This window comes from Bombus pyrosoma, linkage group LG13, assembly GCF_014825855.1.
Source record: "Bombus pyrosoma isolate SC7728 linkage group LG13, ASM1482585v1, whole genome shotgun sequence".
In the NCBI taxonomy this organism is placed as follows: Eukaryota; Metazoa; Arthropoda; class Insecta; order Hymenoptera; family Apidae; genus Bombus; species Bombus pyrosoma.
The window spans coordinates 6770334-6788737 of record NC_057782.1 but is presented as its reverse complement, the minus strand read 5'-3'; the positions used below and the strand labels follow the sequence as shown (position 1 = coordinate 6788737).

The window sequence follows — 18404 nt, the reverse complement described above, 5'->3', positions numbered from 1 at the left end:
ATTTTCTATGGCATTGCTAGAGTTCCAAACATTTATTAAGTCATTGAACAGTTGATAAAATTAATGCAACAAGCGATGCGCAGGCGGCACGCATTCTTACATACGCTCTGAAATTTTTTTATTCCTTAAAGTTTCTCTTGGAAGAGACATTCTCTGTTATGATTCTTTAATTGTATAAAATAAAAAAGAATGTTATTACATCGATAACAACTATTCCATTGAAAGAAAAAATAAGGGGAGCGGCCTTTGTTCTAGCAGCCTTAAAAAATCTGTGATATATTAGATAATTAGTTCCCCTGACCCATTTAATTAAAAGAAAAGAATTGCTTTTATATTCGTAGAAAACTTTGATTAATCGTTGGCTATTTATTTATAGCTTCACAATATAATCAGTAATAAATAATATAATTTGATGTGCTAATTTTAATACGATGATAGACAATTTCCTTGATAGAAAATTTTCCTTGAGATTGTTTTTGTTCTTTTAAGTCACAGTATTGCAAATATTTTCGATTAATGAACCTAATTGGCTTTATCAATAACGTTCAGAAGAGCAACAAATAAAATCCGATTGCGTGTTTACCGTCGTGCGTGACAATCAATAACAATATAAAAGTATATGAAGATTACATTATTCCATATATAGCAATAACGAAAAAAGAAGTAATGTTACTGCGAAATAAATACGTCCAATTTTCTGTATGTATTATATATTCACAAAATTTTAAAAATTCAAAAATTTAAATTTTCATTAATAAATAAACATGGTACAATGTTAAAAAATATTGCATCATTTTACAACATATCGATAAATGTATGGTCAATATTTACGTTATATGAAATATCGTTTGCTAAAATCAATTTTTTAATTCTTTTCCTACTTTTTATTGTTCGTATAAAAAATTCTTCGGTAACAACTTATGACGAAGTCCATCGGCTATCGCCACCCCAGTCAAAATGTATTTTAAACTCTAAATCTGCTTTGATAAAACAAAAATAATTTACTACGTAAATTAACATTGGATTAAAATGACGAATGCATACTTTGATGATATACAATCATTCATAGGAGAAAATAAATATTTATATAGGAAATAGTAAACAACACGCCATGAAAAGCAACTAAAATATATTTCTCAATGCTAATAGCTTACAAATACATATTTTTAATACTTATAGGAATCAGGAAATTAAATGAATATTATACTTCATAATCATATGTAGTAATCATTTTTTTCGCTTTACTTCACAGCCTCTTTCATAAAATATTTCTTTAGTTTCTTTACCGCTTTGCTACGGTGTGAAATTTTATTCTTCTCTTCTTTCGATAGTTCTGCATAGGTTTTATCACTGCCCAAAGGCTGGAAACATGAATCCCAACCAAAATCACGTGGTCCTCGAGGACTCACGATGGTTCCTTGGGTTTCATCCTGAAACAGTAAAACCGGATCATCCGGTCCTCCGGCGCAATAGGCAAAAGTGCAAACCGCTTCCGCAGTTTTGTCTTCCCAACCATGGAGCATTTGGTACAATCCTTCTGGTCCTAATTTATCTAAGAACCATTTGATATAAGGTCCAGGTAATCCTTTCATTGCATTGAAGCATAAACATGTGTCTTCAATAATAACAGGACCTTTTATTAAATCTGCTGCTGTTCGACATTTGGAAACGCAAATCTCATCTATCTCTCCTTGATATTCCGGAAGGTTAATATTCATGTGTTTCACTTCTTGTGGAAAATTCTTTCCCAGAATAGCCATAAATTCCTCCAGTTTCTTTGCATTTCCGGTTATGAAGATTATTGGTTTCGACATACTGTAAAAAAATATGAAATCTAAAATTTCCCGCCTATTCTGATTTCTACAGTTGGTAAACTTGCCGGGAAGAATATACGTTATTAAAGCAAAAACGTAAGACGCATTGGTCTTCCTCCTCGAATAAATAAGATTAAATCGTTATTAAAGGATATACATATATATGCAGATGCATATTACATGACCCAACATTACGTTTATCACATTTCTTTAGATAATTACTACGTACTTGATAAGAATTACCTTGCAATCGAAAAACCTTCAGAATCGAACAAAACACGGTGGAAGAGTATGTTTTCGCAACAGTGCTGCTAACTATGATTTCTTATTCTACTTACAATAAATGCAAAAGCATTTTTATAATTATTTAGAAAATAAATTTCATGAAAATTTCATTCGCTTCGTCTCACCTCGTGGGGGATATAAATTGGAAAAAATTGTATAAAAGTTACATATATACAAAATTTTTTAATTAACCTTAAGCTGATTTTAAATTAGGATATAATTGGTTGTTGTAATATAATTATTATTAATTATTATTTAATATATTATTAATTTTTGCTTGTTGGAAATACTTAGGATATAGTATCTTATAGAGATATAGTTGATACATTTTCCTGAAAGTGGCGCTTATATTGTCAGATATTGTTTACTTTCACGTACTTAGAAGGGTCTTTTGTGAATGGCCAGTGAATGACTTGGATGTTGTTTCTGCTGTGGCTACGTTCATTGGTTAAAGTCAAAGGAATTGCTCAAAAATGCCGAGTCAAGAGGTTGTAACTACAAAAGTAGTCGTGCACCCTTTAGTTTTATTAAGTGTGGTGGATCATTTTAATCGTATGGGAAAAATTGGCAATCAGAAGAGAGTTGTTGGTGTTCTTTTGGGATGTTGGAGGGCTAAAGGCGTTCTAGACGTGTCAAACAGTTTTGCAGGTTAGGTTGATGCTACTAATATTCACTACTTGCTTTTGGAAGTTTTACCAACTTTTTTAATAAAATGGCAAATTTTTTACTAATTTATCGTTCTTTTAATACCTTTATAGATAAAATGAAGTTATTTTTATCATAAAAATTTCTAATTTTAATAGCCTACATAAACATGCACACATTTCAAATTTTAGTTACATGAATTATGAATATCAAATATTATCTTTATTTACAGTTCCTTTTGATGAAGATGATAAGGACAAAAGTGTGTGGTTCCTTGATCATGATTATCTTGAAAACATGTATGGAATGTTTAAAAAGGTCAACGGTATGTATCTATTGGAAACATAAGCACATGAGCTGATAAACAATCAGAATTTTATATTTCATTAATCCATTTTAGCACGTGAAAAGGTAGTAGGATGGTATCATACTGGGCCCAAATTACATCAAAATGATGTTGCGATTAACGAATTGATCAGAAGATATTGTCCTAATTCTGTTTTGGTCATTATAGACGCTAAACCCAAAGATCTTGGTCTTCCAACAGAGGCGTATCAAGCTGTTGAAGAAGTTCACGATGTATGTTTCATAACATAATTGCTATGTAAATTTTAATTTATATTGTAATTAATATAACTGTAAATTGGTTACAGGATGGTTCCCCGACATCTAAAACCTTTGAACACATTCCTAGTGAAATAGGTGCAGAGGAAGCAGAAGAAGTAGGTGTAGAACATTTACTAAGAGATATTAAGGACACCACAGTTGGTACCCTTAGTCAAAGAATTACAAATCAACTACTAGGTTTAAAAGGTCTTCATGAACAAATTAGAGAAATTAGAGATTATTTGCTACAAGTTGGTAATGGAAAATTACCTATTAATCATCAGATTGTTTATCAACTACAAGATATTTTTAATTTACTGCCCGATATGACACAAAGTAGCTTTGTTGATTCATTATACGTGAAAACAAATGATCAAATGTTGGTTGTGTATCTTGCTGCTCTTGTTAGATCCATAGTGGCTTTACACAATTTGATCAATAATAAACTAACCAATCGCGATGCTGAGAAAAAAGAAACAGATAAGAAAGAAGCGAAAAAGGATGAGAAGAAAGAAGAAGAAAAAAAGGACGAAAAAGAGAAAGCAAAAAATAAAAGTCAGTGAATGAAGTGAAACCAAGACTAATTTGTGTGATTGAGACTGTTAACATTGCAGAAGTTCACAAACGTTGCAGAGTTTGTTTATACATGTACAGATGTATTTTGTGCTTACAAACGATTGGTATTTCAAATTAACACCAAAATAAATCGAATGTCCGAATGTTAAAGTGGTTTATCATAGTATGATATATACATTAAATAAAAGATACGATAGTAGAACTGCAGTTACACATTTCCACCATTTATAGTAAATACGAATTGTAGCAAATATGTTGCACAATTAATAAGAATTCTGTATGAAACTATGTTTACAAGACATAATGCAATGAATGTTTTCACTGATAATTCTTTTCTTTCATACTAGGAATGAGCAACTGCTTCAAACTACTTATAACTTTTATATAATGTATCAATATCGGTAAAAAAATTTCGTAATTTTTTCATAAACCAATACCATTCAATTGTCGTTCACGGCACGTTTGAATGTATCAACGTTTTCTATATCATCTGAAGGTAGCAGATAAGATTCTTATAACATACGATTCGTAGATATTATAAACATATTTTCTAGAGAAGTTAAGCTTTCTTAACTATCATACTGCGTTATTAATAAAAAATCAATCATTCGGATTTATAATTTTATTTGTGTTTCATTACTACACAAAAACTCTGTGAACGCCATCACGATATGCACAATAAATCAATTGTGCATTTCTTTATATTATAAAATTTCATATCTGACCATAGGCATGAAGCACAAAATTGTGAACCTTGAAACAACCTTTTATGGACATGTTATCTGTTTTTCATAATTAAAACACTTTAACATTGTCCCGTAACACTTGCATTCTTTTTATCTTGTTTTCACCGTTCAGGTCGACCGATATTTTACACGTAATTAAGAGCACTTCAAATATTAATTATTTAATAAATTAATTGTGCTGGAGATATCTATATTTAATCTTCCATGTTTTTATATGAAAATGTACAAAATAAGAGAGAGATATATTTGACCCAATAAAGTCGATCGAGTCACACTAGTCTTTTCACCTCCACTGTATACTACACTAACGAAAGGTTCTAAATTAGTGTCGTTATAATGTTGAAAGTACCAATTAAAGGAATTGTCTTCAAGAATCTCAGCATTTTCATTGGAAGATCCATCTATGCCAAACAATTTCTCCTCGGCATTCTCCAAATTTCGTTGAACAGCTTCTGCCACGGATTTTTGTTTCTCTGGTTCACCAGAAAGGCCAATACGCGGTGATGGAACTTTTGTTATAGTTGGCCTGCCTAATGGACGCAGATTTGGAACCAACGAAGGTACTTGACCTCCTGGAATCAGGAACGCTGAAAGAGCCGATGCCTCTGTTTCTCGAGAAACTTGAGACGTGGAAGAAAAATTTTTCCGATTTTCCAAAAAGGTTGAACGGGAACTTGATCGTTCTGTTGCGATAGTACTCGAGTCATCTGTAATTAATCTTAAAGAAATATTTGCTTGAAATTACGTATAAAAAAAATTACGATACAAGTTATAATTTTACCACTCGGTTCGTTTGGAACGTTTGTTACAGGACTGGACGTTTTTTGAAATCCGTTTACTTCAGTATCCCAGTAGGAATCTTTTTCTCCTTGTAATATCTCTGTTGATATTTCCTTTGTCGTTTCCAAGGCAGCTCTCGGAGTAGTCCAGACAATTCTACTCGCGACTTCTATTTGTGGCTTTTCTTCGTTTTTACTTGGCTTTTTAATCATCTCTAGAGTTTCTCCACTATAAATTTCGGTAGATGTAGAAGTTTCATTTGTTTCTTGCAATGACTCGTCTGCCGCGGGGCTCAAATCAGACGTGTTCGTTGAATTTGTAACGGCACTGGAAAAAATGAACAATAAGATATGTGTAACAATTCTTGTCTTATTTAACAACTTATTGACTCGTTTACCTGATTTTTTTCGTGTCAGTTACTTGCCAACGAGAATCTTGTTCATTAGCTGACACCGTGGACAACTCTTCCCTTTCTTTGGACCCTGCTTTAGGCTTGCTCGTTCTTGGATAAGCCCTTTCGACTTTCACCACCGTCCCATTTCCACTTTTCCATCGTTTTCGCTCTTCTTGAGTAACGTTTGAGTTTTGAACCCTTGAAGTTTCATTTTTAATCTGTTTTTCATAAATTAGCCTGGGATCAACGATAGGTACAAATCCACCTTGTCCACGTGGTAACGGTACGAAACCACCTCTGTGGATTTCCGGTTCTGTAGGCGGGAACATCCTGTAACGACCTCTTCCAGGTCTTTCCGAAGAATTCTTTCTTTCGAATTTTTTCCTCGAATTACCCCAAAGATTGAAACTGAGACTAGGCAAAGGAACCCCGAAAAAGGTAAAACCAGAGCTACTGGGAGAGGGAGGCATCGAAGTACCCTTCTTTATGGGAATCGTATTGTTCGTCGAAGGTTGAATCATCTCCGTTGTCTGAGTGGCTTTCACAGCTTCTGGTGCTATTGTAGTCAGAAACTGAGTCGACGTGAAAGTTACATTTGTCGTATTACTTTTGCTATCTTGGTAATCCGGATAGTCGTAGAAGTAATCAGTATCCTGAGTATTGGGAGGATTTTGTGTTGACGAGTCTTTTAGATTCATACGAAGTGGTACCATCTCCGTTGCTCCAAATACTGATAAAGTATTTATTAAGCATCTGATTGATAAACGAAAGTGATAATTTGCGAATATTACTCACTAGAAGAGGAGACAGGATACGGTGCAACGTCGATCATTTCCGCCTCGCAGCCGGGGTGGATCGGATCAATCTGTCTTTCGCGCTGACAATCCTGACGTGATAATCTAATTTCCTTGAATAAAGATCCGTCCGCGCATCTTGGACCTTCGGAGGAAGCTTGCTGCAGCCATCCCCTTAACCATAACATTCCACAGGAACACGAGAGTGGATTTCCTTGAATACGAGTAAAATTATTTTTACGAAATACTAATATAGAATACCAAGTAGTAGAGAAAAGAACAAATTTGATTACCATCGATATCTAAGACAGCAATGTTTGATCGCAATCTTTTGAACGCTGCTTCCGAAACGGAAGCCATTCGATTGCTTCTTAAACTGAGAACTCGAAGTCTCGGCATTTCATCGAAAGGCGAACCTTGGATGGTACAAATACGATTGTTGTCCATCTGCAATTAACATGGACAACATATGTAAAACGATCCGCTATCTTCTTAAATAACGATACAGCTACATTTGCAGAATAATTGCTCTACTAGCATAACGAGTGGCCTCGCACCACGGTTCGTGGCGAAGTTTCACTCTCGACGAGAAAGTATTCCCCGTTATTACTAAAGACTATCCCCACCACAGGCATATTTTTTCGTACTCGGTTTGCGTTTAATACGATCATTACGAAAATCGACTTTTATCACAACCATTCCATTCATTTTCACTCTCGAATACTTCATTTGAAAGAAAGAGATATTTCGTTCACAAGTCATTAATTCTTTTTAATTAGCACATTTATTAGCAAATGATCTACGAAGCAATTATTTTTATCCTCAATTTTGTTTTACTTACTTTCAGCTCGACCAACCACTCCATCGATGCTAAACTGTTGCTCGATACCCTAGACAATCGATTATTGCTCAAATCTAAAACTTCCAGGGAACGCAAGCTCTCTAAACCAACGTAGTCCAACGAAGGTAAATGATTGTTGCTTAGATTAAGGAAGAGAAGGTGAGGCACGTTAATGAACGCGTTACTTGCAATTTCCTGGATCCGATTCTCCTGAAGTTCCGCGCTTTGCAGCAGTGGTAACTCGGTGAAAGCTCCGCTTGGAATTATCTACGTACGTACGTCCAAATAATTATAGCGACAGTAGCCAATCGTTATAGTTTTCCGATTAAAATCAAAGGAACAATAAATATTTTCTGCTACCTGTAATCGATTTTTCCCAAGTCGTATCGCCTGCAACTCGGGCAGAGCTCTGATAGCGTTTCGCTCGATAATTCTCAGATCATTATTTTCCAGATCGATTAACGTTAACCGTGGCAAACCATCGAAGGCGCCTTCACGCAACTCGCGGATACGATTCCTGACAAGTTTGAGCTCGAGTAAGGCCGATAGACTGCTCAATGTTTCCGGCGACAGGATGTTCAGCTTGTTGAAGCTCAAGTCGAGTACCTGAAGAGCTGTTAAGCCGTGTAACGATCCGGGTAACTCGGTCAAAGTATTGTGCGACGCGTATAGTTCACGAAGGTCTCTGCAATTAACGTCGTTTCCTCCCTTTGATATGGAGTCATTAACAGGAACAGTCGTTTCTGACTTTGACAAATTGGTCTGCCTAAACCTATCTTGGCAGACTTAAGATCAGTTTGCAATAAAATATTGAAATGAAAAATAGTAATTTTAATTGAAAAAAAAAGATAGAGGGAAACGTTTAGCGTTCAGAATGTAATACGCCAATAAGTTAAATGACTAAATTTCTAAAAAAGTTACCGTTTAAAGAATCGATCTTTTCGTTCGCATTTAAGTGATTAGAGCTCACTTGTTAAAGCAACAGAAACTGGTAGAAAATAAACGACACGCCAGGATGGTGCCATCTCGCAAATAGAAGGGGACATTCAACACGGGCATGAAGAACTTTCTAGGTACCAATTTGCTAGTGACGCAACCATATAACTACGAGTGAAACTGCTTTTCTACTCGCGTGTTGACGTGCAAAAAATGGCGCATCTTTACGTAGTTTTGTACGCATTATGGTACGAGTGTACTATATGATTATACACAAGAATATTTCATTTTGTTACCTGGTACTTGAAAAAGTTGCATGAGGTATTTGCGCAAGGTTGTTCCTGCTGAGATCCAATCTCTGTAATCGAATATTTTCCTGGAAGATATCTGGCCTTAGAACTTCCAAACGACTGCCCCGTAGGTTTAAATCCATCAGCGATCTCAATGGTCTAAAACTTCGTCCATGTAGGGTGACTAATCGATTATATTTTAAGTCCAATTGCTCCAATCTCGACAACCCTTCGAATGCACCGTCTTCTAAGATTCGAAGAGAATTATAACCGAAATTTAACTTTCTCAAGTTCGGCAGGTCGGTCAAAGTTCCTGGTGGTATTCTTTCGATCCCGTTTGCGCTGAGATCCAAGGACCTGAGAACTGGCAGATCGAGGTCTTGAGAAGACACAGCTGGTAGAACGATGATCCGATTCATAGGCATGTGAAGGTGTTCTATGTTTCTCGGTAAACCCGGAACTATCTCGAGCATTCGATTCCAACCGATGTCCAGTTCGTAAAGATTAGCTAAATGATGAAACGTGAGAGGATGAAGAACCGAGAGCGCATTTCCAGAAATGTTGATGTGCTCTAAAGCCGGTGTACCCATGAACGAGTCAGGCTCTATAAGGCCTACAGCGTTTCCGCTCATATCCAAACGTCTCAAACTTGGCAAATTTGCTAATAAACGAGGCTCTATATGACGAAAGTAGTTTTCTGAAAGATCTAGACCCTGAAATTGTAATAGAGCACGATTAAGCCAGAACACAGAGAATGTTTCATCGTCGACCACTTACTTTCAATGATGGCAAGTTCCAGAACGGCGCTTCCAATAAGTTTGACAAAGAATTATTTTTCAATCTAAGTTCCCTAAGAGCGGGCATCGCGGTGAAGGTTTCTCTCTGCAGAAAGGCCACTCTATTGTGATCAAGGTGAAGTCTTTCCAGTGTGAGATGCCCCCTCAGTGCCCCAAATGGTATCTCCTCGATTTGATTGTGACTAACATCGAGAAACTTCAATCTAGGCAAAGCCTCCATTATCGATCTCAGTTCAGTCACGTGACTTAGATCGTTGTTGATCATCCACATCTCCTCCAAGATGTTTCCGGGCCTGCGCGGGAAGAACTCGGGATGTATTCGATGTATTACATTGTGATTGAGATCTACGGTCTTCAATGCTGGCATTCTTTGAAATGCTCCAGCGAACACCTCGGTAATATAATTCCTTGATAAGTACAAGCGAGAGAGAACAGATAAGTCTGTGAAGGCTCCTTCGCCAAGACGATTTATGCGATTTCTGTCCAGTCGTATCACCGAAAGCGAAGGTAGATCCATACAGGCACGGCCGATCATGCTAGCGTCCACGATCGAGTTTCCAACCAACGAGACCTCTTTCAATTCTGGTAAATCTATCAATGCTCGAGGATGAACCCAATGAACTCCACAGTCCGTGATGTTTATCAATTCGAGACGTGATAGGCTGCGGAACAGGCCAGCTTCCAAACGTATCAGACGTGGACTACCAAAAACATGGAACTGTTCCAAATTGGTCAAGTCTCGAAAATTTCTTGGAGCCAATTCTAATAAAGCCGGAGAGTTGATCTGGAGATATCTGAGCTTTGGCAGTCCAGAGAATTTAGGCAGCTTTTTCATCGCTTTACTCTGCAAGGTTACTGCCTCGAGACCCTGCAGATTTTCCAAGCTATCTACTGGCAAGGAACGCAAGTCTGGCTCCACGACGAATAGTTCTAAGAGAGAGTCGTGAAGTCCCTCTAGCCACCCTGACGACACTCTTTCAAGGCGATTATTTCGAAGCATTAAACGAAGAACACGTAGAGTAGCAAAAACTTTGCCTGGTAGACTAGGCAGATTGTTGTTCTCCAGGATCAATTCGTCTACCGGTCGATCTAAATAATGACTCACTGCCTTTAGACCCTCGAGAACTTTTGGTAGCTCACTATGGCTGCACCTATTGACATATAAGGAATAAATTTCATCCGACTGGTTTTTCCCCATATTTGAAGTACGACACTTGCCATATTTGAATCTCCATGTCACGAGTAGAACATCTGCAAGGTAGAATCCTCTCCTGAGTAGGACATCCGTACTCTGAACCTAACTGAGCACTGACACTGATACAGAACAGTGTCAGGAACCAGCCAGTTATAAAGAGGTTTCCACCCCACGGTAGTTTAACCATAGCGCATTTGGATCTTGGTCTACGACCTTAAATACCAGTCCCACATCTTCTGAAAAAATCATTTAATCTCTAGCGCGCAACCAACAATTTTTCCTTCTTTTTAAAGTTTACAAGCGTAACACGCGTTCGTTTCTTTGTAAAACTGGTCGTGATCATCGAGTGTTGAACCGCCCTTGGATGTCACAGTATTTTCTATGCGTAAACCAAAGAACGCACGGTAGATATATATGTATATGCGCTGTCTACACGTCACGGTCGTAGACGACAAAATTAATGCTTCGTACCGTAAGCAAAGCTAAAGACCGCTAGGACAATCTTTCCCCGCAATAATTACCATCGCCACAAAATTACACGACATAGCTATATTATATCTCTCGCGACCAAATTAAAATGTTTGTATTAATTGCAACAAACAGCATAGTGTTCCAAAATGCGAAGCGTACGTCACGAACGATGCTTAAATATACTTCGACGTCTTATCGTGTCGTCGAACGACTTAAAGAATGGAGCATTGAAGTAAAGCACTGACTTAAGGGAATCGATACGGAAGAGGAAAGTCTTTTTACTCTATCTGATAGAATGAAAACAAAGGTGTTCTTCGAGGATAGTGTCACGGGTGACCACGTGTGTTTCATAATGCGCCTTCCGTAAGTAGGAACAATCGGACGACCTGGAAAAGCAGTCAGACATAAAGAATGTCGATATCACGGTGATCATTAATAAAGAAAGGTTTAATTAAAGATCCATGTGTCAGTTGAAAAGGCCGATTTATACCGCGTACTTCGTTGAAAATTTAAGGGGGCAAATCAGAATTGAGGTATACAGGTCGTTACACTCGCGTGATTGCATTTGCATTGCTCCAAACTAGACTAGCTGATTGTTAGGAAATCGCTTTTCATCGTTCAGTGAACTTTCAAATTAAACTATTGAATTCGACTTGATACTAAACAAGCGAGTCTTTTCTATGGGCATTCCCTGACAAAACGGGTCTTCGCGTGACTCGAGCTGATTCTGCAAACAGTTGACATAATCCTTCGCTGTGTGGTCTACTAGTGGCAAATTACAATGTGTACAATCGATACAGGTGCAGCACCTCTTCTATTGCAATCGTTATCGTCTATAACTATGTTCGAATCATAGCGATCGTATGTGATACTAGTGAAAGTGATATAGCTACGCTTCTTTCGTTTCCTTCCTTGGCTCTGTTCCTCTTTAAACCGCACCAAGTGTAACTACATGGAATTATGCGACTTTAAAATTGGTTGCAAACGAATTGAAACAACGTTGAATAATAAGAACAATATTATTCCATACATATATGTATTCGTTACTATCCACGATGAAATTATTCTTTGACGTGACGATCTGAAAAAGTGAAACTATCCAACCCTTCTGTCTGTTCGATCATTCCTACCTTTTGGACTCCGTTTAACTCGCCAAAAGTCTCGACTTATTTCTGGGAATAGGAACGTTCTCTTCCTCTTGGAATTTCGATGGTTTCCGTAAAACTGTTTGTACTATCTTGAGCAAGAGATTAAACAGCACTGTTTGTTCACAAATATAAAAATAACACGTCGCGTGTTTTGGCGTTGTTTCGAAAAGCTAGAGCGTCGGTGCGCTCGTTACGAACAGATACGGGCTAACTACACGAAGAAGTTTTGTGCAAAGCGTGCTGATGCACAAACTCGAGGGGAGAAGATGACTGTGGCGTGGGTGATGGCGAGCGGGACGAAAAGAGAATTGCGAAGTGCCGTGTCCAACCACCGTGAAGGCACGCTTCCAGGAAATTCTTCCCTTTCCACCAAATCTTTACCATACGTACCAAATTTGACAAATTTCAGATTTAAGATCACCCGCTTTTAAATGTTTTTGCATTTTGCGTGTGAAAAAATATTCAAGAAGCTACAATTAACTTACAATTATAGATATTCCATAAACATTGCAAAGATCCAGTAAAATTGAAGCTTGAAAGAAATTAATATTTCCGTACTACTTGATTTGATTCTCTTACTATAAATAAATTCTATTTATCATGATGTTCGACAATTCTTCGACTTAAATCGACAAGAATCACGATTTCCATGATTTTCCTAGGAACGTGCAGCTAAACGTGTTCCAGTCCAGATGACACGAGTTCCGTCTTCTCTTATTCACTTTTTTTAAAAATGCAGGAAACATGCATTAGTTAGATTCGAAATATGTAATATTGCAGAAAATTTCCATTCCTCTCTAGCCAATCTGTATGAGATTACCATTCATCCAGGAGTGGTACCTGAATTGTTGAATACGTAAAAAAGTGAATAGCTTTTGGTATGTACGTCTGCCTGAAAGATACAATTTTCAAGTATTGGAAACATATAGTTAAGGAATATATAGTAATACTTAATTTCTATTAATAATCGATAAATTTTTGTAAAATTAATGGCAGATTACAAAGACGAACAGGCATTTTATTCGGATAGATTGAGCACTGATCAGAGAATTCTATGCTTATTAATGCACCAACACAAGTTAGAGAACTAATCCGTGTTACAACTGGTTTCTCTATAATGTTGCGTGATTATGCGTGCCTGTGGCAGTTGTTTATCGTGATCGAGTCGAGAAAGGTCCCCAATTTTCCATGGTTCTTTGAGAATCACGCCTTTTTGTGTGGATAAAAGTTTCTTCCTCGAGCTATTTTCCTTTTTGAGTTCATATGACTCTGCTGTAACCAACAAAACATATAGAAATAATTTTCTTTCAATAAAAAGAACCATCGCTTCGTTCGTCACTAAAATTTTTCTTTCGAATCCCGAGATATGTGGTGCAAGAATTTCTCAAAAACTTCTCAGTGGTTCGCAAGAAATACTTTGAGACATTATCGTATTACAAACAACTGTTCGTCGTGGGAAATTAGAAAAACTGGGATCAATAGATCGTATACTACCGAAAGATCACCAAGGATACTTATTACTGGTGAGTACGTTTTACGAAACCAGTTAAGGCTTTTAAAACCAGTTGGCCTTGTTATCATACAATTTTCATGCCAATGCTCCAAGTAAAAGATACACATATGTATACACGTAACTTAGCTTATCTAAAAATTTGAAGAATAAAAGCAAGTAAATTATTTAATTGTTGAAGAATAGGCAGTCACGACTTTACATTTACATAAAAATAGAATATTCGCTTTTTACTTATTCTGAATTAAAAAGAACAAAAAGAAAACGTGTTTTTCCTGTACATTAATCGTTATCAATAAAAATCTACTCAACATTTATGCTATATTTATATTTTTATAAGGTGGTCTCGGGCAACTGGGTACTGAGTGTGCGAAACTACTTCGTAAAAATTATGGTAGCGAAAACGTGATATTATCTGACATAATCAAACCGACAGAAGAAAATTTATCCAACGGACCGTTCATTTTTGCTGATATTCTCGATTTTAAAGGGCTTCAAAAAATTGTGGTCAATTACAGAATCGACTGGCTAATTCATTTTAGCGCTCTTCTTAGCGCTGTAGGCGAGCAGAATGTTCCTCTAGCAGTGAGAGTCAATATAGAAGGTAATATAACGTTTCAAGTTTTACGATAAGATAGACAATATTTCGATGAAATGGAATGTTGCACCAAGTGAATCTGTCATTGTGATAATAATTATATTGTTAACGTAGTTATAAAAGAAAGTAAATGAGAGAAAGTAGCTTTCTTAGATATCATTGAAAAAAATCTTCGTGCAATGAGACAAGTAGAATTGTTATTCGAAACGTAAAAACTTAAACCGAAAAAAGTGTAAAATTCTCTAAACTATACTTATAGATTAAGGGAAAGTTCTATAAAAAATTAATGTTTCATTTTAGGAATGCACAATGTGATTGAACTGGCAAAGCAGTATAAATTAAGAATATTCATTCCATCAACAATCGGAGCCTTTGGACCAGATTCACCACGGAATCCTACTCCAAATGTAACTATTCAGCGTCCACGAACAATTTATGGTGTTAGCAAAGTCCATGCTGAGTTATTAGGTGAATATTATCATCACAGATTCGGGCTTGACTTCCGCTGTCTTCGATTTCCGGGAGTCATTAGCAGTGACCCACCAGGTGGTGGTACCACAGGTGTACTTTTTATCATATTTTATTCATTTTTTACTTTTTATTCTCTCTCCTACGTTGTTTATTATTTTTTATTTATAAAGAATAAAATTGTATCATAAAAATATTTTCCTGTATCAAGAAATGGAGCATCATGATTAGAATAACAACATAATAGCGCAATTCATTGGTTTTTAAGGACAATGGTATTAGTAAATTGTTGAGCGTCTCTTGATCATGAACCGTGAGATCGCTTCTTGTGTTTCCCTTGTTTCCTGAAGCGTAAATCTTAAAACAGTAAAATCACATGATAAATAAAACCATAATTTATAATAAAAAGTAATATTCTGTAGGTAATTAATAATTGTACGATATTGTATATACATTTTTTTTTTTTTTGTAGACTACGCAGTTGCAGTTTTCCATGAAGGATTATTTGCTAAAAAATACGAATGCTATTTAGAACCTTATACCAGATTACCAATGATTTATATTGAGGATTGCTTATCAGCACTTTTTCAGTTTTTAAACGCTCCAAACGAACAATTACAAAGAAGAGTATACAATGTTACTGCCATGAGTTTCACACCTGAAGAATTATTTAATGAACTTAAAAAGCATGTACCTGATTTAAAGATTTCGTATAAGCCGGATGCAAGACAATATATTGGTTGGTCTATAATACACAATACATATATTATTATCGATATGTAAAAAGATAATATACTGTTCAAATTTTAGCTGAGAGCTGGCCTCAAGTTTTTGATGATAGTGAGGCGCGTCGGGACTGGGGTTGGCGACATAAATACAACCTGGAAAAACTCGTAGAATCAATGATTCGCGATGTGAAAAAAAATATGTTAAATAAAAGATCATTAAAGGAGGTCAACAGCTATGTATAATATAAAATCATTTAGGAAATAATTGATATAAATTAGCCAATGTATAAAAATATTATTTATTTTACAACAAAAACACGATACAAAGTTTAGCAAATATATTTTTATACTTCACATGTCTTCACTCATTAATTGAGCGATATCATCATCATTGAGATGATTTTCGATCCTTTTTGGGGTTGGTCTAGCAGCTCTAGTCGGGGTCGAGTTCGTTCTTGCCATTCTTCTCGATGGTGTGGAACCTTTATCTATACTTCTCGAAGGTGTCATTGCGTTTCTTAAAGGTGTACTAACATTTCTATCGATGCTGCGGGGAGTACCAATTCCAGGACTACCAATATTGTGCCTCCCACTTTGTGAGAGCCTTTCTTTGTTTTCAGGTTCTGCATACAAAATAAAAATAAGTTTATTTGTTAAGATAATTCCTATATGTCTCCCTAATATGAAATACTACTGCACCTGTTGCATTATCCTTAGACAATATGGCACGACTTTCCATGAAATATACATTTGGATGATTAATAGGTTTATCTGGTAAACGATCATGTATAAATTCAAAATATGCGGTACAAGCACCAAAGTAATTTTGTTCTTTGGCAAGGTCTGTTATTTCATTAATACCTGAAGTATATAAGATTGTAGATACCATTCCTTAGAATTTATAAGTAAAAGAACAATATTCTTACTTGCTGCAGTTACACCATAATTAAATAATTTTTGTCTCAATGATCCTTGATCCATGTGTTTAAATGGACAACCATGATATTCTCCAGCGCTTACAGCAGAAGATATAATTTTTGTACACCCAAGAGGAGTGTAATTTGTTTGTTTACCCTCTTTACCATAAGTATGCCTTATAGTATAGGCATATTCTTTATCAAATTTTCCTGGGTCAATTTTCTTTGTGAATTCGGTTTTCCAGAAGGATAAAGCATCTTCCAATGTTACTCCTATACCTTTTATAAATAAACCATACTGAATACGCCCACTGTTTTTTAGGTGGTGGTGAGTTCTAAGTGCTTCATGTAATACTCTCATGCACAAAGGATATGAAGTTTTTGATAACTGAAAATCATGTAATATTATACAAATGTAAGATTATGAGAAATAAATTAATTACCTCATCCAACTTATCTATAGGTGTAGCAGCACTAGTCCAAAGAACAGTTGTTCTATCAGAAACATTATGTACAGATTTGAGACACGAGGCTATTCTTTCATCACCATACATACGTCCAACAGACATTCTTGCCTCCTAATGTTGAAAACAGAATCAAATTAATCACACTTTAAACAGCATTTGGTTAATTAATATAATAAAGGAAACTTACTGGCATACCATCAACTAAATTTTTCCTAAAACAAGAAACAAACAAAGATACTAAGTCAGTCTGTGGTATAAATGCTATTCCTTGATTCAGATAAACCCTGCGTGATCTAATTAAATCAGTGACTTTTTGAAAGGGCACTTTATAAAACTCTGTCATATCAACATTTTTTACTTTTGCGGTAGATGAACCAAGTTCTTCCCTAAGTTCATCTTTTTCTTCTGATGTAATCTTAGAAAAATAACATTAAAGATAACAATCATAAAATTAGGAATAATCAACTTATATTTTATTTTACTGATTTTATTTCTTACTTGCTGGCAATCAATTTTATGCATACTAAGTAACTTTTCTACTCCTTCTTTATCTAATGAGTTGAATCTTAATTTAAAAAACTCTACTTCTTGATTAATAAACCATGTTTGGTTATCTGGCTCAAAACAATGTGATAGCCTCAATATAAAATGTGATATATGATCCTTTCTTCTATACTGTAAATCTGTTTCTGTCGGTGTTTTGCATCCCTTTGCATACAAAAGATGTGCATAATGTTTAAGTCCATCTTTAGTTAAAGCTGTGTTTAGATTTTGTTTACGTTCTTCTAATGTCTTAAAATCTGTTCTATTTGCATTGTTTTCAATGTGTAATAAAACTATAAAAAATTACATGTAGTTACGTACAGTTGGAACTATTTTGATACACGACTCTTAAATTTTATAAATATACAAAGAAACAATTATTAAATAGTAAATTAATCATAACATTCCATAATACTTACGTCTTAATCTTTCTTTAGCCAATTGTTCAAATTCTGTAAGTAGTACTTCACCTCTTGGAGGAAAATCATACATTTGTAAATCATGAGGATAGATATCCTCAAGATCATTATTTTTCACTTTAATTGCATATCGCCTTCTTTTAGTATATTCCATTTTTAAAAATAAATATACTCACTCTACCTGTCATATCAAATACATTTATAAATTTATTGCTTTAAATAGATTATTTAAATAATTTGTATAGTAGAGATTTTATATAATAATTACAATTAATAAAATTACTGATAGGTAAACACGTACCTATTTGACGATACTTTATTCGTTGCATACGATCAATTTAACGTTAAGGCACTTAAGCAGCCATTACTATAGCACTATCTTTCCCGCGCTTTTTTCCCGCTATTTTTCGATCGAAACTGTTCAATAGGGAAGGTA

At 35.5% G+C, this 18404-nt stretch overlaps 5 protein-coding genes across 11 annotated transcripts; 2 read left to right on the top strand and 3 right to left on the bottom strand.

The window, feature by feature from the left end:
- Positions 1 to 1112: 1112 nt before the first annotated feature.
- Positions 1113 to 2188, bottom strand: LOC122574272 (inosine triphosphate pyrophosphatase). 2 transcript variants are annotated; one of them, XM_043741666.1, is made up of 2 exons: positions 2058 to 2188; positions 1113 to 1815 (listed from the first exon to the last, which is right to left on the bottom strand). In XM_043741666.1, the coding sequence occupies exon 2, from the start codon at positions 1812 to 1814 to the stop codon at positions 1242 to 1244; it is 573 nt and encodes a 190-aa protein (XP_043597601.1). In that variant the 5' UTR covers position 1815; positions 2058 to 2188; the 3' UTR covers positions 1113 to 1241. The 2 variants fall into 2 exon arrangements, with proteins under 2 accessions (XP_043597601.1, XP_043597602.1); XM_043741667.1 differs by having other exon boundaries at positions 2044 to 2140.
- A 284-nt stretch (positions 2189 to 2472) lies between these two features.
- LOC122574269 (26S proteasome non-ATPase regulatory subunit 7) lies at positions 2473 to 4076 on the top strand. The gene is made up of 4 exons (XM_043741663.1): positions 2473 to 2747; positions 2977 to 3069; positions 3145 to 3323; positions 3398 to 4076. Exons 1-4 carry the CDS (start codon positions 2573 to 2575, stop codon positions 3911 to 3913), a joined length of 963 nt encoding a protein of 320 aa, XP_043597598.1. The 5' UTR covers positions 2473 to 2572; the 3' UTR covers positions 3914 to 4076.
- Positions 4077 to 4533: 457 nt separating this feature from the next.
- Positions 4534 to 13441, bottom strand: LOC122574260 (protein artichoke). Of its 5 annotated transcripts, none has more exons than XM_043741649.1 (11): positions 13393 to 13441; positions 10723 to 10935; positions 9485 to 10655; positions 8714 to 9420; positions 7842 to 8166; positions 7482 to 7748; positions 6934 to 7087; positions 6642 to 6854; positions 5850 to 6576; positions 5454 to 5779; positions 4534 to 5379 (listed from the first exon to the last, which is right to left on the bottom strand). In XM_043741649.1, exons 2-11 carry the CDS (start codon positions 10884 to 10886, stop codon positions 4883 to 4885), a joined length of 4551 nt encoding a protein of 1516 aa, XP_043597584.1. In that variant the 5' UTR covers positions 10887 to 10935; positions 13393 to 13441; the 3' UTR covers positions 4534 to 4882. The 5 variants fall into 5 exon arrangements, with proteins under 5 accessions (XP_043597584.1, XP_043597583.1, XP_043597582.1 ...); XM_043741648.1 differs by lacking the exon at positions 13393 to 13441 and adding an exon at positions 12898 to 13025 and having other exon boundaries at positions 10723 to 10932; XM_043741647.1 differs by lacking the exon at positions 13393 to 13441 and adding an exon at positions 12898 to 13004.
- A 27-nt stretch (positions 13442 to 13468) lies between these two features.
- Positions 13469 to 15978, top strand: LOC122574266 (L-threonine 3-dehydrogenase, mitochondrial). Of its 2 annotated transcripts, none has more exons than XM_043741659.1 (5): positions 13469 to 13841; positions 14169 to 14432; positions 14727 to 14894; positions 15367 to 15633; positions 15705 to 15978. In XM_043741659.1, the coding sequence occupies exons 1-5, from the start codon at positions 13685 to 13687 to the stop codon at positions 15863 to 15865; spliced, it is 1017 nt and encodes a 338-aa protein (XP_043597594.1). In that variant the 5' UTR covers positions 13469 to 13684; the 3' UTR covers positions 15866 to 15978. The 2 variants fall into 2 exon arrangements, with proteins under 2 accessions (XP_043597594.1, XP_043597593.1); XM_043741658.1 differs by having other exon boundaries at positions 13470 to 13841; positions 14727 to 14987.
- On the bottom strand, positions 15908 to 18373 carry LOC122574264 (DNA primase large subunit-like). The gene is made up of 8 exons (XM_043741654.1): positions 18270 to 18373; positions 17969 to 18149; positions 17505 to 17842; positions 17194 to 17421; positions 16983 to 17117; positions 16549 to 16927; positions 16322 to 16483; positions 15908 to 16245 (listed from the first exon to the last, which is right to left on the bottom strand). Exons 2-8 carry the CDS (start codon positions 18120 to 18122, stop codon positions 15974 to 15976), a joined length of 1668 nt encoding a protein of 555 aa, XP_043597589.1. The 5' UTR covers positions 18123 to 18149; positions 18270 to 18373; the 3' UTR covers positions 15908 to 15973.
- Between the last annotated feature and the right edge of the window lie 31 nt (positions 18374 to 18404).